The 18,077-nt window shown below is 41.8% G+C and overlaps 1 protein-coding gene across 1 annotated transcript; it reads right to left on the bottom strand.

Annotated features, from left to right (window-relative positions):
• Positions 1-170: 170 nt before the first annotated feature.
• On the bottom strand, positions 171-14,915 carry slc12a3 (solute carrier family 12 member 3). Its single transcript, XM_030427198.1, has 26 exons — positions 14,482-14,915; positions 13,810-13,947; positions 13,528-13,603; positions 13,305-13,400; positions 13,085-13,224; positions 12,847-12,957; positions 12,110-12,221; positions 11,843-11,973; positions 11,603-11,687; positions 10,030-10,190; positions 9,775-9,882; positions 9,445-9,568; positions 9,226-9,327; positions 8,470-8,625; positions 8,274-8,373; positions 7,187-7,298; positions 6,878-7,015; positions 4,993-5,099; positions 4,782-4,864; positions 4,518-4,595; positions 4,250-4,348; positions 3,312-3,423; positions 2,981-3,067; positions 1,257-1,389; positions 1,027-1,094; positions 171-815 (listed from the first exon to the last, which is right to left on the bottom strand). The coding sequence occupies exons 1-26, from the start codon at positions 14,764-14,766 to the stop codon at positions 674-676; spliced, it is 3,084 nt and encodes a 1,027-aa protein (XP_030283058.1). The 5' UTR covers positions 14,767-14,915; the 3' UTR covers positions 171-673.
• Positions 14,916-18,077: the final 3,162 nt, after the last annotated feature.

Raw genomic sequence — 18,077 nt, 5'->3', positions numbered from 1 at the left:
CTACCCTCTCAGACAAATGCACTCATGTCTCTGACAGCAGAACTCCCTGTACACACTGAAGTTACATCATGTTAGGTCAGCGTTGAACAACTGCACATCGACATGCAAATAATCTTAAAGACAGCAATGTCCTGCAACTCGAAGCCATGAATGTGAAGATGCAACAAAAATAATCATCTGCATGTTTATTTTGCATTTTCTGAGCTCTAAAGAAGCAGTCAATAACTTTAGGGACATTTATAGTGTCAAAAAGAATGTCTTTAACAACTGACACAGCCATGTTGAACTGCTCTCTCTCTCTCTCTCTCTCTCTCTCTCTCTGTCACACACACACACACGCGCGCACACACACAATATTAATAACAATAATCAAAGTGAAGTACAGTAATCCATATTTGTGCGATAAATCTAAAGAAAAAAGCAAAGCATTGTGTCAAACATGAAACGATTCTGGTACCTAACTGCCTTTACATTCAATAATGTGTTGAATTGTAAATAAATCCCAGAGAGTGATTCACCTCTGCAGTACCTCGAGAATATGAATAAAAGAACAACATGGTGCATACAGGGATCATAATTACAGGGTTACATAATCAATCGACAGTCATCAAGGCACTGACATGTGTAAAATCGGGATGAAAATTGTCAGGATGCTGGTGGGCACAAAGACATTTTATTGGCAGTAGAAGGTGAGGACGTTTTCCTGGTTTCCTCTGACCAACAGGACTGGAGGTCTCAGATCACGTGACAAGAAGTCCAGCCACGCCAGGTAGAGGGTGCTGGGACACACTCCTCTCCTCCCGACCGGCATGGTGCTGCCAGGAGACACACACACACACTGGAGGTGAAGTGATTGTACTCAGTGTGTTCATGCAGTCACGTTTAAAAATGTGAGTGAGGGGAGTGGTGCAGCTGGCGTGCCATGTAATTACACAGTCACTCCCTGTACTCTGCACTGTCTACCTCCTTCTACCTTCTAATAAAGTAGCGCTCCCACGACCTACAGACGAGAGCTGCTGTACTCACATAACAATGAGCGCGGCTTCCCGGGAGTAATCCTGCAGGACCTCATTCAGGCGGATCTGACGGAGAGACTGAAGCCCACAGAGAAAGGTTGCAATTTCAGGCATAAGAAATGTTTATTACCTCTTCATCCTAAATTCTACATGTGCTCTGTCCAAATGTGTATGAGTCAGGTTGTGTGTGTGTGTGTGTGTGTGTTTCAGTGTGTGTGTGTGTGTGTGAGAGAGAGAGACCTTGGCCTTGTTCCTCTCTAAGTCCTGGTCAGTGATCATCCACGGCTCCTCCTGCTGTCTCGTTGACCCGGAGTCCTGTTTTGGGTTTGTATCCAGCCTCAAGTGACTCACCATCTTCTCAAACTGATCAACACTGGAGCACACAGAGACACACGAGGATCATGGGTAATTGCAGAAAGTAAATACTAGAAAGTCAAATCGATTTAATTTGTCCCCCCCTTTTTTTCATTGATGATTATTTTTGGCGACCCCGTTGTGATGCGCGATTGGGAACACCGGTGAAAGGTGGCAGCCTCGAATCAAGGCACAGTTATTAATATTTTGACTGTGAAGTCTTTACTCACAAATATAGAGAGCTTGGAGGCATAAAATGCATCAGAAAAAAACATTTACAGGATTTTAGGAAATAATAGCAATGACTTCCAGGGGTGATGCTGACTTAGACGATTGTTCAACATCTTGGGAGGCTCATGCTCTCCCAAGTTTTTTGTTGATCCTCAAATCAAAGTACTATCTGCATAAAGTGTAATTTAGATGCAGGGCCTGTAATCACCTACAAGCAGGCCCTGGGGCTTTCCTCTTTGCATACGCTCCTTTAATTTAAAAACACGCATCAGACGAAGAAGATCAGACCCTTACTTTGGCAGTGAAAGCTGAAAAGAGAGGGCTTTTTACGGTCATACAGCCTCGGTAAATACCATAATAAATGGTGCTGGAGGATGCCTGCAGACGCTAACTTGTCACACGTCTTGACGTTATGGCACACGTCAGCTTAGAGAGCCCTCACAATTCTGCAGGCAATCCTTACATGACCTTTGCTTTTTTTAAGTCAAGTGAATTTGCGTTTAATTTGTTTCTAAAGCCAGAGGAGAGGCAGATGAGGAAATCTTGTGTAGGCAGCCTCTCATTTTGTAAATCTGGCATCACAAGATGTTCTCTCTCAGAACACACACACACACACACACACACACACACACACACACACACACACATGCACAGTCTCAGTCATTTGCATTCCATTTATTTTAGAGAGTGCATATGAGACCATGAGAAAAGTGCCCCTAAGTCTTAAGATGACGGATACTGTAGAGGTGACCATGTGCGATGTTACAAAGCTGGCCTCCTCACAGATGTTATCTGTCAAAACTTGCAAAGCCAGCTTTCCAACAAAGAAAAGGTCAGAGCTGAAATCGTGAGGATCATTTGCAACATTTGGCCTTCTAGTTAAACCTAGTAAGGCCAGTTTTATCCCTGAGCTAACGTCAGAGTCCCTTGAGAGTTTACTACTTATTCAGGCTTGACCATCGATGAATCCAGGATTGGAAAAAACAAAACCTTAAATAAGATCCACATTTAACACACCACATAAAGCCTTCTTCACAAGCATTTTTTGCCTACCAAGGCACGATGTGACTCATAACAAGGCTACAAAACAGTCGCACCCTAACCTCTTCGAATTGGATTGGCACCTATGACACATGATCCAGGGTGTACTCAGGTCAGGGACGTTCACTGAGGGGGATAGGGATTGGGTAATTATGCATGGCCCTTGTGTTAGTAGGCCTGGAGCTCTACTGGGCCCTGGCATTCTGGGGTCTAACCCAGTTGGTTCTCCCAGCTCAACCCTGATCACATGTGGATTTGCATGATGACAGATCTTTTCCCATGTCGTGTTGTTTACTCCTTTGCTTAAAACTCACGAAAACAAGCTTTGGCAGACATACTTTCCAGGCTGAGGGTTCTGGTAGATGTCAGGAAGAACTTCAACATCATGGAAACCGAGACGGAACTTCTTGAGCAGTGCCAACACCCTGCAAGGAGAGCGTGAACGATCAAAAAGTCTGATGTGAAAAAGATTTTTAAATAACTGGACTGACTCCACAATTCTCCAACACATTTTTGGCAAATGTGCTGTAGAAATGAGAGAAAGCCCTGAACACGGAAGCAAGAACTTACTCCTCTCTTTTCTCTTCCCTCTTGGAAGGAAGAAAATTAGAGAAAGCCCTGAACACCACACTGTATTCTGAGTGACAGGGAAGTAATGCAAGAACTTACTCCTCCCTCTTCTCTTCCTTCTTGTCTGTCTGTCCTCCCACAAACACTCGGACCTTACATCTGGCCCAGCGCTTCCTCCGAGTCAGCAGGTAGGGCAGAAGCAGGGTCAGACCTGGTAAACCACACACACACACACACACACACACACACACACACACACACACAGATCACAAACAGATCCTAAGGAAATCCTTTGTAAAATACTAATACCACACTGTGGAAATACTCAACTACGAGTTAAAGAACTGCATGTATACCGCACAGTATTCTGATGACAGCAGGTCTCTCAATCAAAACTAAACAAAAGACAGAAGTAGCGTGGGGTCATGGGAATTCTTGTCTGTCTTTGATAAACAACCATCGTTGCTGATGAAAATCTCTACATGACTCAAGCAGAAATGTTCACAGACGAGGTCACATATTGAAGATTACTCATTTTCGCCGACTTCCCTCCTCAATCTCTGACTCTTTCTTGGCAGTTATGGCGACAGGTGACCAAATGAAACGCATTGTTGCCTTGAGTGAATATGGATTTCTCTGGTTTGAAAATTGTTGGAAACATTTTGGGATAATTAAGTACACAACTCAACATAATAGATGACAAAAGTTTTTTTTTAAATATATTTTAAAGGTGCAATATCTTAGAACTGACCAAACAAATATGACATATAATAATAATGTCATAATAATATCATAATAATAATATCACATATATCACCAGAGTAACTTCTCACTGTAGTGACCGTTAGCTTGTTTGCTCAGTTAGCCATGCAGTTAGTAACTAGCTACTACAGCTGTCGGTCAAATGTAGTGGGGCAGAAGTATAAAGTTGTGTTAAATGAAAAAACTCCTAAAGTTCCTTGACTTTGTATAGTACTTGAGTAAATGTGCAAATATTCTTGACGTGAGCAAAAAAAGTGTTGGAGGTTTAATCAGACCTCCGTCATCAGACAGCCAGTACACATCGATGGTCTTCTTCCCTTGTTTTTTCTGGAACACCGTGCTCGGCTGAGGCTCCACTTCAAGCGACACAGTAGCTGCAAACAGTTTTAAAAGACACAGAAAAATCTTTTTAATCACATCAACTTTAAGTATTTCTGGGAGTTTCAGTTCAAAATGGTTAAACAGTAACTTTACTTTTGCTCAAGATTTGATTTCATGCGTAACAGCAATGAATCCTAAGGATACGATAATGCATACACATACAGGCAATGCTTGTTTGAATGCAGGGAGGGGCAGAGATGATGCTGATACTCTCCGGTCCTTCATCGAAGCCTCGGTTAACTGAAATAAAAAACAGAGGAAACGACTGAATGGATGTGGATACTCTTGAAGGCACTAACTCAGATGACGATGGATGAATGTGGACAGCTCCTCCCAGCATGCCCCTCGTTAGCTCCAAACAAACTGACGGATCAGTGTTAATTAGCTCTCAGTGCGCTCCGCTCTACTTTGAAATAAGGCTCTCACCGTGAGATTGAGATGGTCGAGACACATCCAGTCCCTCCCTCATCCTCAGCATGCACACACCATACTGCAGGTCAAAGGCATCACTGAAACACACATTGTGGTGATGATGAGCTTTGACGTTGGGCTGCTTTATGATTGTCTGAGGCTGTGACAATAGTTCAGAGGTACACACCCACACAGGATGAAGTTCATTAATTCCCACTGTACTCACTGCAGTATTCCTATGTAACTGTGTGCAGCCTCGGCTGTGTCAGTGTGCCAGTCTTTCTTGAAACCCATCAGCAGAACGTTTGGCTTGATACGACCCAAACCTGCCCCCTGGTGGACAGACAACAACGTCAGAAGAAGAAGAAGAAGAAGAAGAGAGGAGTCAGGATTGTTTCACGAAGCAACTTCAACTTCTTCTTGCTGTCTTTTATCAAGCGAAGAGATGGAAAGATATGGTTACACTGTCTGTTGCAATGTGAGCAGACCAAATTGTGAAATAAATATTTAAAATACTTTGCTCCCATCACTTTGAATAGCCTTCAAAAACATTTTAAACTGTTTTGCCTGATTTTAAAGCTCTTAAAAGTGCAGTGGTGGATGAATGGGTTGGCACTTGTTTATGTCAGTAGGTATTTTAAGTTATTCTATATCTTAGTATATATCTGCTATGATTTTGAGTCATCTGCAGCTGTATTGATGCTGTTGTCACTTTTTAAAAAGAGACCATTCTTCTCAAAGGAAATGATCTGGTTCAAATGGGTTAAACGCAAATACAATTGACAATCCAGGATAAAAAATGTCAATCGCATTATGAGCAGTTATGTACATGGAAGAATGCACTGATGCAGCAACCAGATACGGAGCATATTTGATAAGTATTTATTGTATTGAGAAGTATTTCAGTATTTCACGTGTTAACAATATCAGCAGAACCAAAGCAGCACATTTAACGAGACACAACAAAATGATTGGTTCCTGCTGGAAAAAGAACGTTGCAGCTTTAAAAGGTAAGCAATACAAGCTTTAACCAAGCATTAGAATATAGAAACTAGTGATGAGCCGATGAAGCTTCAAACTCAGTACACACAGTGACATCTGGTGGTTTGAACAGTGTATAGCACCCCCATTACTTCCCACTGTTAATAGTTTTATTCTCATTCATGCGCAATCCAAGTCCAAGTCACCTCTGTGTTATTAAATCTGTATACATTTGTTCAGAAGTGCAGCTTAAAATGTAGATTTTGAAATATTTTTTGTTGTGTGTCGTCCAAAAAGAGTAGATAACAAATATGTTTGCTGGCATGAATATTTATTTACTGAGTGACTATGGGCTAGGTTGATTTCTATGTGACATTTCAAAGTATTCAATAATAATATTCATTAAAATAATCATACTTTTATTAAATCACCACTTGATATCGCTGTCTTTCTCATGTAAATTGCCACATTTCTTATTCCTCTGTTCTGTTATCCCGCTTATTTGCCAACCACATAGTTCAAGTGCAAAAAACCCCTCAAAACTGCCATAATGCATGAAACGCTTTGCAGACGGTGATTGTTGAAACATTGGACATAACCAGTCATGTAGTATTTTTCATTTAACATAAGCCCCCTGCAAACCAGATTGAAACAGTGTGCTTCTCAGGAGGGAAACAAGTTTCTGAGCTTTGGTGTCATCCACCCATCAAACAGATACAAATAATACAGAAAGCAAACTTAAACTGACAGTAGACTACTTTTTTTTGTATTGATTTATCATTCTGGAGTAAATACTGATTGCATAGTGTACCAGGTCTAGAACAATGAAGCCATCTGTGTATAGACAGGTTCCCTGTAAACCTCATGAACCTTATAATGCCACAGGGAAACACTGAGATCCCGTACCAGTCGACTTAAACTTCGTGACAGCTGATTGGTCAGGAGGAGATTCTTTCCTCTCTTTTCATCTATAATCCTGAGCAACACCTTTTAGGTTGAACTGAATTAACATGACACTTGAACTCAGTGTGAACCTGACTCTGAGGTCGAGGGTTTACCCCCACAAGACAGGCTGGCTTTGTGAGACAGACCCCGGATCAGCTGGGAGGGAAAAGAGGAGAAAATCTGACCTGTAGCAGCACGTTAACTCCTGACCGTAGCTCTGTGGCCACCACGCCTCTGTAGAATGACTTCACCTTCCGTTGGTTCAGCCAGGTCACGTGACTGTTGCTGCTCGCCTTTTCCACTGCTGATGGGGAGGGATCAGCCTGACAAAGACAGGGTCGAATGGATAATGGTTTCAGACCTTAACCAGCTGAAACATAACAGTTTGAAATATGTATGTATGTATATTTGTTCTGTTCTTTTACTGAATCAAAACCAACATTGTAATCTACACTGGGTGATGTGTGTGTCTGTGAATGTTGAGTTACACTCACAGTGACCACATTGGCACACATCATGAGACTGAGACTCTTTGTGAAACAGCTGACGAGATCCACCAGAGCCGGACGACTGCTGGGAGGACCTGTCAGCACCAAACACTGCGGCCTGACAGGTTCACAAGCAAAGTCAGAATTAGATGTTGAGCAGTTTAGTTATAATGATACAAAATCACGGTATACATTTAGTTTCAGATCGATCATTATGGATTTACAGAGTCCCAAAAAAGACGCTGCGGTTCGAGAAAACCCGAAACCGAACAATTCTCTAACTTGTCGTTTATGACATATTTTGATGTTACATATGACATCGTGGACTCCAGGTGAAAAAGCTGCGTGTTACATTACATTACACTGTATAGCTTTTTAAAAAATGCTAATAAGTAATAACAATATGGAATAATTGAATGTGACTTATTTCATTTTTTGGGGTCTGTGAACTTTATTCAAAATTGGGAGCTATGAACGTGAACTGGTTCATCTTTATCCGTGTGAACTGAGCTTGGAGCTCACTCTTGTAAAGTGTGAACCTGCACACCAATGCCAGTAACCCCATGACTCTGGTTTTTACTTTGTTTTTTGTATGAATTGATTAAACAAATGAAATGTGTTAATAAATGAGTTTTATAAGTGCTGGGGGATTTAGTTTGGACAGAACCAGGCTAGCTGTTTCAAGCCTTTCTGCTAAGCTTAGCTAACATCTGCTATATCAGGATTCATATCAAACTAACAGACGCGACTATTTGTCTTCTTAACTCTCCGCAACAAAGTGTTTTCCCCAAAAATATTATTTCTGGAGTGGGACGATCCATACCAACTTAAGGTTTTGTGAGGATAATGTGTCCCACATGTCTAATGGATGTTTTCATTAAACAGCCTCCCACTCCTTCATCATATGAACACAAGACAGGCTCAATGGACATTTTGGCGCGTACAGGTTCAGTTGAGCCATTATGCTCATTGTATGACAATTAGATTTCTTTTAATTGGTACCCCATTTCCAAATACAAAAAAGTAATAAAACATTTCTCTAATTTGGTACAAAAGACCAACTGTATGGGTGTCATCACAACCTTTGACTGACCTGTAGTTCTTGACGTGCTCCTCCACGTGGTTGAGGCTCACACACTGGTTCAGGGCAATGTTGTAGGAGCTTGCCTGCACTGAGGACCCCCAGTTTACATCTAACCACAGAGTTACAAGTTCAAAATGGAGCAGAGGCAGACAGCTGTTTGGTTCAAGACACTGTGCTTTGTCCGTCTGTATGCGTGCGACCTTACCGGGCTTCTTGTAGAGAGTGTATCCCAAAAGGAGGAAGACAACACCGAAGGCAATGAGGGCCGCCCACCAGGTCAGCAGGAACATGATGACCACGCAACACACAGCGCCCAGCAACGACAGCCACTTACTGTAGAACCTGAAGGACGGACGCCACCCTGGACACACGGATACACATATTTGTACAGCGTTCAAAAATGCATGTCCACACACTCTCTCTAAAATCCGAAATCCAATTCTGCAAATCTGCTCTGAACTGGAGAGATTAACTTTTTACGTTTGTGATTAAAAAGTGGCTTTATCTTCACTCCTGTTTATCGACTTGACTGCAGCACAGATCCTCGCAGGTGACCTCCATTGTCAGGTGTTTATGTTCTGTAATGCTGACTGCTGACTGAAGCTGGAGGGGAAATGTACACTACTTTATTAACATTATGTTAAAGAGATGAGATGGAACAAAGACGAGAGGGAGCTTAAGTCCCTGGTGAGTGCTGAGTTTAGTAAGAGGCTAAAGTGAATTCAACACACAGACAAACACACCCTCAGAGTGCTACGGTTAAGGTTAATGTCAAGTAGAGTAAGCTGGCTGTTTGGGAGGAATAAACACTTAAGGATGTAACATGAATAAACATAGATGTCTACACAGACACATCATTCAACAATCACTGTTGCTAATTGAAAATCTTTCTGACTTGTTGTTTTTAGACATTTCCGTGCAGAAATGTTTCATAATTCCAACATGGTGTGATGTTTTTTACCTGGTGAGTTGGTGATTGAGGCGTGGAAGCAGCTGAAGTTGATCAGAGCGTAGGAGCAGAGGAAGAAGTTGGAGATGATGGGAGCGATGGTGTTCAACTCAGCTGGCCAAGAGAAAGGACAGGGGGGGTGACCATGGTTCACATTTATCTTTAAAGCTGTAAAGCTTTTAAGAATGACATTCCTATTTCCATTCACCCAGGTTCTTTTCAAGGCCTCACCAATGAGAATGAAGCAGACGGCGATGATGTACGCCAGGAGGTAGCTTCTGAGCGGTTCATCATTCTTGCCGTACCCTTTGCCAAAGAAGCCGATGAAAGGGTAGAGTTTGTCCTTACACAGACACTACACAGGAAATAAAGGGAAGGACAGAAAAAAAATCAAACAATTTGTTTTCACAGCAGAGAAAATAATAATGAAAAGCTTGTGTTTGAATGGGCAAAGGCAAATGGAAAATGTTGCATTGAAACTAGAAAGGAAATAACATTTGAAAAAAATATATCAGACGTGTGTGTGTGTGTGTGTGTGTGTGTGCATGCATGTGTTTGTACCTGGAAGACTTTGGGAGCAGACACCAGGCAGGCCAATGCAGAGGACAGCGTTGCTCCAAATATACCAGCAGTGATGAGAGGGCCGAAAGCTGACACCATGCTCATCATCTAGAGACACAAACGTACGGATAACTTGGAGGCCGATCTCTCACCGGGGGGGTTAAACTGAAGTCTGTCAAGGCTTCACACTGAGAGAGAGAGAGCTAAAGACACATTTCACTAAGTTCCGTGTCTTGTGAGTGAGCTCGTGCTGACCTGATAGTAGTTACTCATGCCGTAGGTGCATGTGTTGTTGTTGATACACTCGCTGAAGTCCCATCCATAGTGACAAGCTAAACCAACACAATCCTCCCTGGAAGAGTTGGGTGACGAGGTGTCGTTTAAAAGGCCTGACGCATCCCGCACCACACAGGATCCTGAGAGGAAATACACACACACACGGACACGAGCATGCATGAATACATATACATGGATAGTAAATGGAGATCATTTTGGTTTTGTTTTCGTCGTTGAAATGTTAATGTTTTTTTCACATCTTTCCATATCTTAAGTATCATAAGTTCATAGTCATAAATCTGTCGATATACATCTCCCTCTCTGCTCGCCCACAAGGTGGCTGAGGTCAGGCTTCTGTGTGTCCAGGGGTTTGTCTTCCCCTCCCGACACCGTACCATGATCATAGTGGAAGAGGAATAGTCCTGAAGAGTCCGTCAGAACTGACATGGCATTACACTGTGCACTACATCTACTGTTGAGCCTGTTCTCCTTGAAAGAGCCTCGTTAAATACTTCCAAGCAACACTTCTCCTTGATGAAAATTCATCAATAACGAGTGGACATATTTAGCTAATTTGTTTGAGTATGGGAGTTTGCATGTTCTCCCCATGCCTGCGTGGGTTCCCACAATCTAAAGACATGCTGGGTACGTCAATCAGTCAGTCCAAATTGCCCTTAGGTGTAAATATGAGTGTGAATGGTTGTTTGTCCCTTTATGTCAGCCCTGTGATGAACTGGTGACTTGTCAGCAGGATTCAGCTTCAGCCCCCCCATGACCCTGCCAGTGGTAATTGGCTACAGATAATGGACGGATAGACAGATGGTGAAGTTGAGCTGTAGGTTAATGTACGGTTAAACTATAAATCATTGGGGTAAATATCTTGTTACTGCAGAACGATGTTAGTGTTAACTCTACAAACAAAAAGCATACTCTACTTCTTTAAACAGCGACACCCTTATTTCAGTGTAGAGCAGCAGACCGAATTTACGAACGCACCCATTGTGCTGTTATAATAGTGCAACCTGCTATAATATTAAAATACACAGGCTACAGTAAGTGACTGTGAAAATTCTCTGCAGGGTAATTTCAAGTTGATGCTGTGTTATACACTGTAAACACAGCAGACATTGACGTGGCGCAAAGTTTTAACTTCAAGAAGCAAAATGATCACTGCTTTACATTAGAGTAAAAACTGTACTTGGGGACTGTAAATACATTATGGCTAGCAGGGTTCAGAATGGTGACATTGGTTTGGAACTTTGCAGACCTTTAGCTACAGAGTTGTTGGACTTTTACCTCCCATGGATCAACAGGCACACAGACTGCAGTAAAAATCGTGTCTTTTGCATATTAAATCCTGAATTAATCATGTTTTACTTTGTGGCACACGATTACACTAAATGCCATTAGTGAGAAGCCATTATTGGCAGAATGTACACTAAGATAGTCATTATTGCAAATAACATCAACAGGGTGATTGAAAGGCCAGTGCACTGTTTGTGTATAAGGCAGCGTAAATACAGACTTGTTTGACAGAAAAAACAGACAGTACCAATGGTAGCAGTGATGATGATGTAGGAAATGGTTGTCAAGAATATTGCCATCAGTGTTCCTCTGGGGATGGCAACTGTTGGATTCTGGGAAGGAGAGAGGACAAAAGAGATGAACATGAGGTGATATTGAGTTATATTTATATATACTGTCAACTAGGATGGAGAGATTTGTCTCTGTGTAGAAATAAGATGGTGACGGAGACGCTTACTCATTGAAGTGAATTTAGAAAGAACGATACCTTCAGATCTCCAGAGATGTTAGCTCCTGCCAGGATGCCCGTAGCAGAGGGAAAGAAGATGGAGAACATGCCAAAGAAGCTTCCCTCTTTCCCACGCCAGTTGGGCACAAAATTGGTGGTAAAAATATCCGCTGTTAAGGGTGAAATATCAGTTTACTGGAGAGCTCACTGGCGTTATAATAGCTCAGTTAAGTCTGCTTTTCAACAAAATGTTTGTAAATGCCATTTAGAACGCATCAAAATGGTATTTCTTTGATGAATCATCACCTTTGTAGCTGAAGAAACCCTTGGCTTGTTTTTGTGGTGAAGCAGGCATGATGGTTCCGACAATATAGCTGGCAAATGACACCATGATGACCAGGAAGAACAGAACCTGGGCCTGAACAAAGCAGAATATATGGTTAACATATGGATGCACATGAACATTACCTTCAAGAACAAGATACTGTGTCTCCCTACAACGATAGCCTTATTTAACCTGGGTTTACTGTGCTAGCTAGGACATGCTAGCTAACTTGCATGCGTAAACAGATATATGAACATTCTAAAGAGTCTTTTTATGTCCTTCTTTAGTATGACAGGTGGTACAGAATCAGAGGCAGAGTGGGGGAGTAGAGCGGGTGATGACTTTTCCACTTTGCCACAGCTCTTGGGTCTTGTTAAATCTCACAGCAGGAGACGCAGAAATCACAAATCTAGTAAAGAAATATTTCCAGTATGTATCTTCTTCTGCTTTAGAAATGCTTTTTAATTTTTTTGGAGACAGAGACAAAAGGCTCCAGGATTCTTTCACAGGCACAAAAGTTATGAGTGCCATCACTCTTGTCGACTAGCTCAAGGCAAAACAGCAAACAAATGTATGTATTTCCCCAAATGAACTAAATCAGCAGCAGTAAAACATTCAGTGCAAGAGACAAATCGTTTTAAGAACGTTTTGCATAGCAACCATTTGTTGCAACTATAATGGCCCTTTACCATGATCTCATGTGTTTGTTTGAGCTAACCTTTGACTCCCATGCCATACCAGCCATTGAGATACCCAGAAGGCATGTGACAGTGATGATGCCAATGATGCGGATGTCATTGGTTCGGTCCACCATGACAGCTCCGTTTTCCTGAGGAAGAAAGTTCAGAGGAACGTTGGGTTTATATAAATAGAACAGAAATCTGTGTTTGCTGTACTGTGTCATGGCAAAAGCTGCTCCACACACGGTACATATTGACATACAGCATCCTACTTACACGCATGAGGTCTGCAACAGTCTCGGCAAAGCCCACAGTGTGCATGGCCACAGCTACAGCATTGGCAAAAGCAAAGATGAGACCAATGGACCCGCCCAGCTCAGGGCCGAGGCTGCGGCTGATCAGGAAGTAGGTCCCACCTGAAGACAGGGGACAGTTTCTATGTTTTTTGATGGAAGTTTAATAAGCTGGTTGTTGAATGTTTTAGTGAGCAACAGACCTCCTTTGACCTTTCCGTTGGTAGCGATGGCTGAGGTCGAGAGCCCAGTGATCCCTGTTATACAAGACGATACCAGGATAATCACCCAAGTCAGACCTGACATAAAGGAACAAGGAGAAAGAAAGAAAGAAAGAAAGAAAGAATAAAAGCCTGACTAAAGCTTTCATGGACAACTTCCACGGACTGAATGAATGGAGTAGAAGTTTTGTTGGACATAACATACCTATACCAGCTTGAGCAGTGATCCAAGGCAACCTCAGGTACAAGATCACCCCCCAGATATTCAACATGCAACGGATCTATCAAAAAACAGTTACCAGCAGGTTCAACAGGTCGAATGTACATCATATGCATGTTTTTCAGAGTATATAGGTTTTTTTCATAACTTAAGCTACTTAAAAAAGGGATCAGGAATTAGTAGTTAAACTAAAGTTGTATAGAACGGTATAAAAAGCATCACATCACAAATATCTACCAAAATACATGCTGGTCTAGCTCTACCTACCATCACGCCTTGTACCCAGCCAAAGCGAGTAGGCTGAGGTGGCGGCTCCTTCGGCTCTTCCTCATCTTCAGCAGGGCTGTCTCCTCCCTCCATCCGTCCACCAGTTGTCTCCTCGTACAAGGGAGGTCTGAAGTCATCCTAGTCAAGCAGTGCCAAGTTAGTTTAATTGCTAAAGGCAGAAATGACAACAGGCAATGTAAGGAGAAACAGAAGAGGAAGAAATCCTTGTGCAATGTGCTCAATTTTGCCTTGAGCTGACAGTTTTTTTTTCATTGTAGAGAGCAGACAGTAATAGAGATTCAACATATACAGAGTTATTTAATTTGAGTTAACATTAGAGTAAAGTATTTCATGGTGTTCCAAGAAGATTAAACCGTGCAAATGTTTGAAAATAATTCAAGTTTATTACACTAAGGAAAAAAAGAAAATGAAAAATGACTATAAAAAGCAATTTATATAAATATATAAATATATATATATATATATATATATATATATACATATATGTATGGAGCTAGAACCAAAACTGATGCATCATGGGATCACGGTTTTCTTCAGGCAATTTGAAACAGATTCAGCTGAGGCTAAAATGCATTTTGGTTGTGGAAAAAAAAAGAAAGTCAATTAAAAGAGAGAAGACCACACTAGCTGATAAAGAGCAGACTATCATACCTCGGGGTTTGCATGAAGCTGGTACAGAGAGGGTCTGAAGCGCCTCCTTCGGCCCCACACCTCGGTGTTGGCATAGAAGTCGTAGTGTGGTGGAGAATCCAGAGTCTCGTAGCCAGTGTGAGCATCCGATCCACAGGATGCTACACTACCCACATCACCATAACACTGATGGTAACCAGACTCATCGTAACCTCCAGGTGTTGCCTTCCCGCCGGCTGCTGACAGAGGGATGCTGGGTCTGTATGCGGACAGTTGAATACCATCGCTGGCTACTGGTAACTCCATTCAGAACGGCAGAAACTCCTGTGTGTAAGTGGATTGTAACCACAAAGACAGCTTTAACGGCAGGTTAGGAAAAATCTATTTCTTAAACAGCTGAGAGGCAGTGAGTCAGGGTGATGGAGCCATTCTGTCAGAGTTTAAGGTGTATAACTGAGGCTGGATGTGAGGGCTGGTGTTATATTTGACCTGAACCAAGCAGGAAGAGCCCGAGGCCACATAAGAAGGCTGGTTCATTGAGCAGTCAAACAAGAATCATTACAAGAACTATTAAACATGACATGCACGATTTCACATTACAGGGTCAACCAGCAATCCTTCTCAGCTAAACTGTTTCCCTTAATAAATATTTATAGAAAGACCCTCTGGAGACTCAACACTTTCCCTTCCTTAAAGCACAAACAATGCAAAAGGAACAGGACCATAGTAGCCTAAGTATTGATTTGTTATTTACAAGACCTCCACTTTTTATTTGGCCGACGTGTGTCTTTGTAATTTGATATTTCTGCTGGGTTTAGATCAGCCTGCACGAAGGTGTTTCAGGTTATATCATCACAGTTTTTAATCATTAATCCTCTGAGGGGATTTTGAGTTGGAATACACGTTGTAAACAGCATCATTACACAAGCAGACTGACCTGTGTGATAACCTTGACTGGGAGAACTCAAGGGCAACGATGTCTGCTTGTTACGGAAAGAGGTTTGAATGGTACTCGTTAAAGTTTGTTAGAGAGCTTCCCTATAGCAGCGTATTTCTGCGATGATGCCAATAATGAAGGAATTTTTATGAAATGACAACACAATCCAATCAAAAATATAATACAGAGACATTATGTAAGAATTATTTAACATGAATAAAATCTAATTAAAAAAGCAATGGTTACATTTTCTATGACAACTGTGTCTAGGACTAATTACAATGCTTTAAAGACACACGCATTAATAATGGACTATAATGTGCCCATTGCCGCATACAACCGTATTTATAAGCACTCATTATTAATATGATAATATCGCAATAATCATAACACATTTCATATCATAATACTTCATAATTGTTGGTCACACACATATATAATATATTTTTATATAGTTGTAATGTGGTATGTTACCACGTTACAACAGCAAGGTCCTGACTATTACTCTAGTTGGATGACCAACAATCCAAAAGTCAATTAGTCTTTCAAATTAAACAACGGTCCATGCACTCCAGAACAACACATAGAAACACTCTCATCTGACCCTTCTATCTGCAGGACTAAAAAAGGGAAAGATCATGGTTTTAATTACACTAATAAAGACATGAATATGATTAGGGAAAAATAATGGTCATTATTTAAACCTGGGGTGCTTCTTTCCCCCTGGAGGACCAAAACTGAAACATAATTAAAACTGAAACATAATTAAAACTAAAACATAATTAGCCAAACTTTGGTTCAGCGGCCTCACTTTGGGCTGCCCTGGTCTAGACAAACCAACGTTGACTTTTCGTTGGAAACAAGAAACAGGCGGCAGTCTTGTCTCTGACATTTTGTTGCTTTATAACATCACCCGACTTCCTCCCTTAATCTTACAGTAACTACAGGTTCACAAACAATGTTGACAGGATGACATCACTGTGACGTTATCACGATTTATTTGCCATGGAAGACATCTTGTTCTCACAGGTAGAACTTGTGAGGAACCTGATTTGTTAAATCTAAAGTCATCTAGAGTGGTTTCATTTTCACGGACTTCAACCATCGACAGGCTGCAGTTGAACTGCACAGTTACTTAGTGTCCTCAATCACAGCGAGAGACGGTTTCCTCTGAAAGGTGTCGGCTCATTACTTTGAACTGCTCCTTCAGTTTTCAGACTGTGTTTAATGATTACCTCTGCAGCTGTGTGTGTCCTTGAGCTGGAGACTGAAGAGCTGAATTTCAAGTAGCTTGGAAACTTGACAGACTCGTGCCACAAACTCTGTGGCCGTCCTTCAACAGCTGCTCACATGTATTCTTTAGTCTTTCTTACCACAGCCTTTTTCTATGGTCATTATTGTGTATGGTACACAATAAGTCAATTGTTTTAACATTGTATTATTGACTTTTTATGCAAATGCATGATCAAAGTTGTGTCCTCACATGTTCAACGTAATGATGGCTCACACTTCGCTTCAAGCTGCTTAATAGTCCGAGACCTTTGTTTACACAGCCATTTCAAACGGTGCTTAACGCGCACATGCATGCGTGCGCACACACACACAGACACAAAGACCAGTACAAGACAGTTGTACAACAGAACAAAGAGACAGCTTCCAGGTAAGACTGTGCACCTACCCATGCAAACAGGTCTACACCCACTATAGGTTTCATAACACGTCCGTGACAGTGTGCACAAGGAGAGGCCAGGGTCACCATTCATCTGTTTAGCTCTTTCAATGAGTTAGTGTACAGTAGCAAAATCACATTTAACCCTCAAATGTACTTGAAAGGACACATTAACAGATACTGTGAATGTTACTTATGGTTTATTAAACAGCAAACATGAGGGGAACAATAAATATCATGCCAAACAAAGAATGTAGTATGTATAGTTTACACAGATGGGTGACGAGTTAGAGGACAAAAGATCACAATCCCTTTGAGCCACATTATGTTTTTATTTTTCCTGTTGTTCCCCATCTACACCGTTGTTTAGCAAAATTCTGCAACAATATTCTGTGTGAAACTCCATAAATGTTTGGGTGAAGTTTGACCACAAAACTTCACCCATCGTCACGGGGGTGCATAGGTAATGACTGAATTTTCATTTTTGGATGAACTGTGCGTTTGAAGAACCCAACAGGCTCATCTGTGAGCCCGTCTGGGCTGTAGGACAGCTGTGATCTCAGTGAACCTTTCCTCGGGGGCTCCTGGAGGGCCCTCAGCCTCCTCTGATGCTCCCTCTCCGTCCTCTTATCCTCCTCCAAGTAGTTCAGAACAATCCAAGATCAGCTCCAGGCTGGTGAGTCCTTCACATTGTAGAAGCACGTGAGGGAGCAAACTCTTTGGTCAGCCCTATACCCTCCTAAGGGATGTTTGCTGGGCCAGCAGGTCTGGACTCTGGGGGTCCAGCAGAGATGTGAAAACACTTAGCTCAGCAACTGGAAAGCTGCAAACAGTACTCAACCCATGGTTGGTTAGAGATTAGGAAATGCTTGAATATAACTAATTTCTACATTTCAGGACTGAACTCAAAAAGGCATGCTGCCCTATGTGATTGTGTTAATAGTGGATTTAAGTATTAAGTGGTTCCTTTTCTTATCGACGACCCCTCCACTGCTATTTGCAGGGAACTCT

This window comes from Sparus aurata, chromosome 8, assembly GCF_900880675.1.
Source record: "Sparus aurata chromosome 8, fSpaAur1.1, whole genome shotgun sequence".
NCBI classification, from domain to species: domain Eukaryota; kingdom Metazoa; phylum Chordata; class Actinopteri; order Spariformes; family Sparidae; genus Sparus; species Sparus aurata.
Note: the sequence above shows the minus strand (reverse complement) of the source record. Positions and strands in the feature narration are given on the sequence as shown.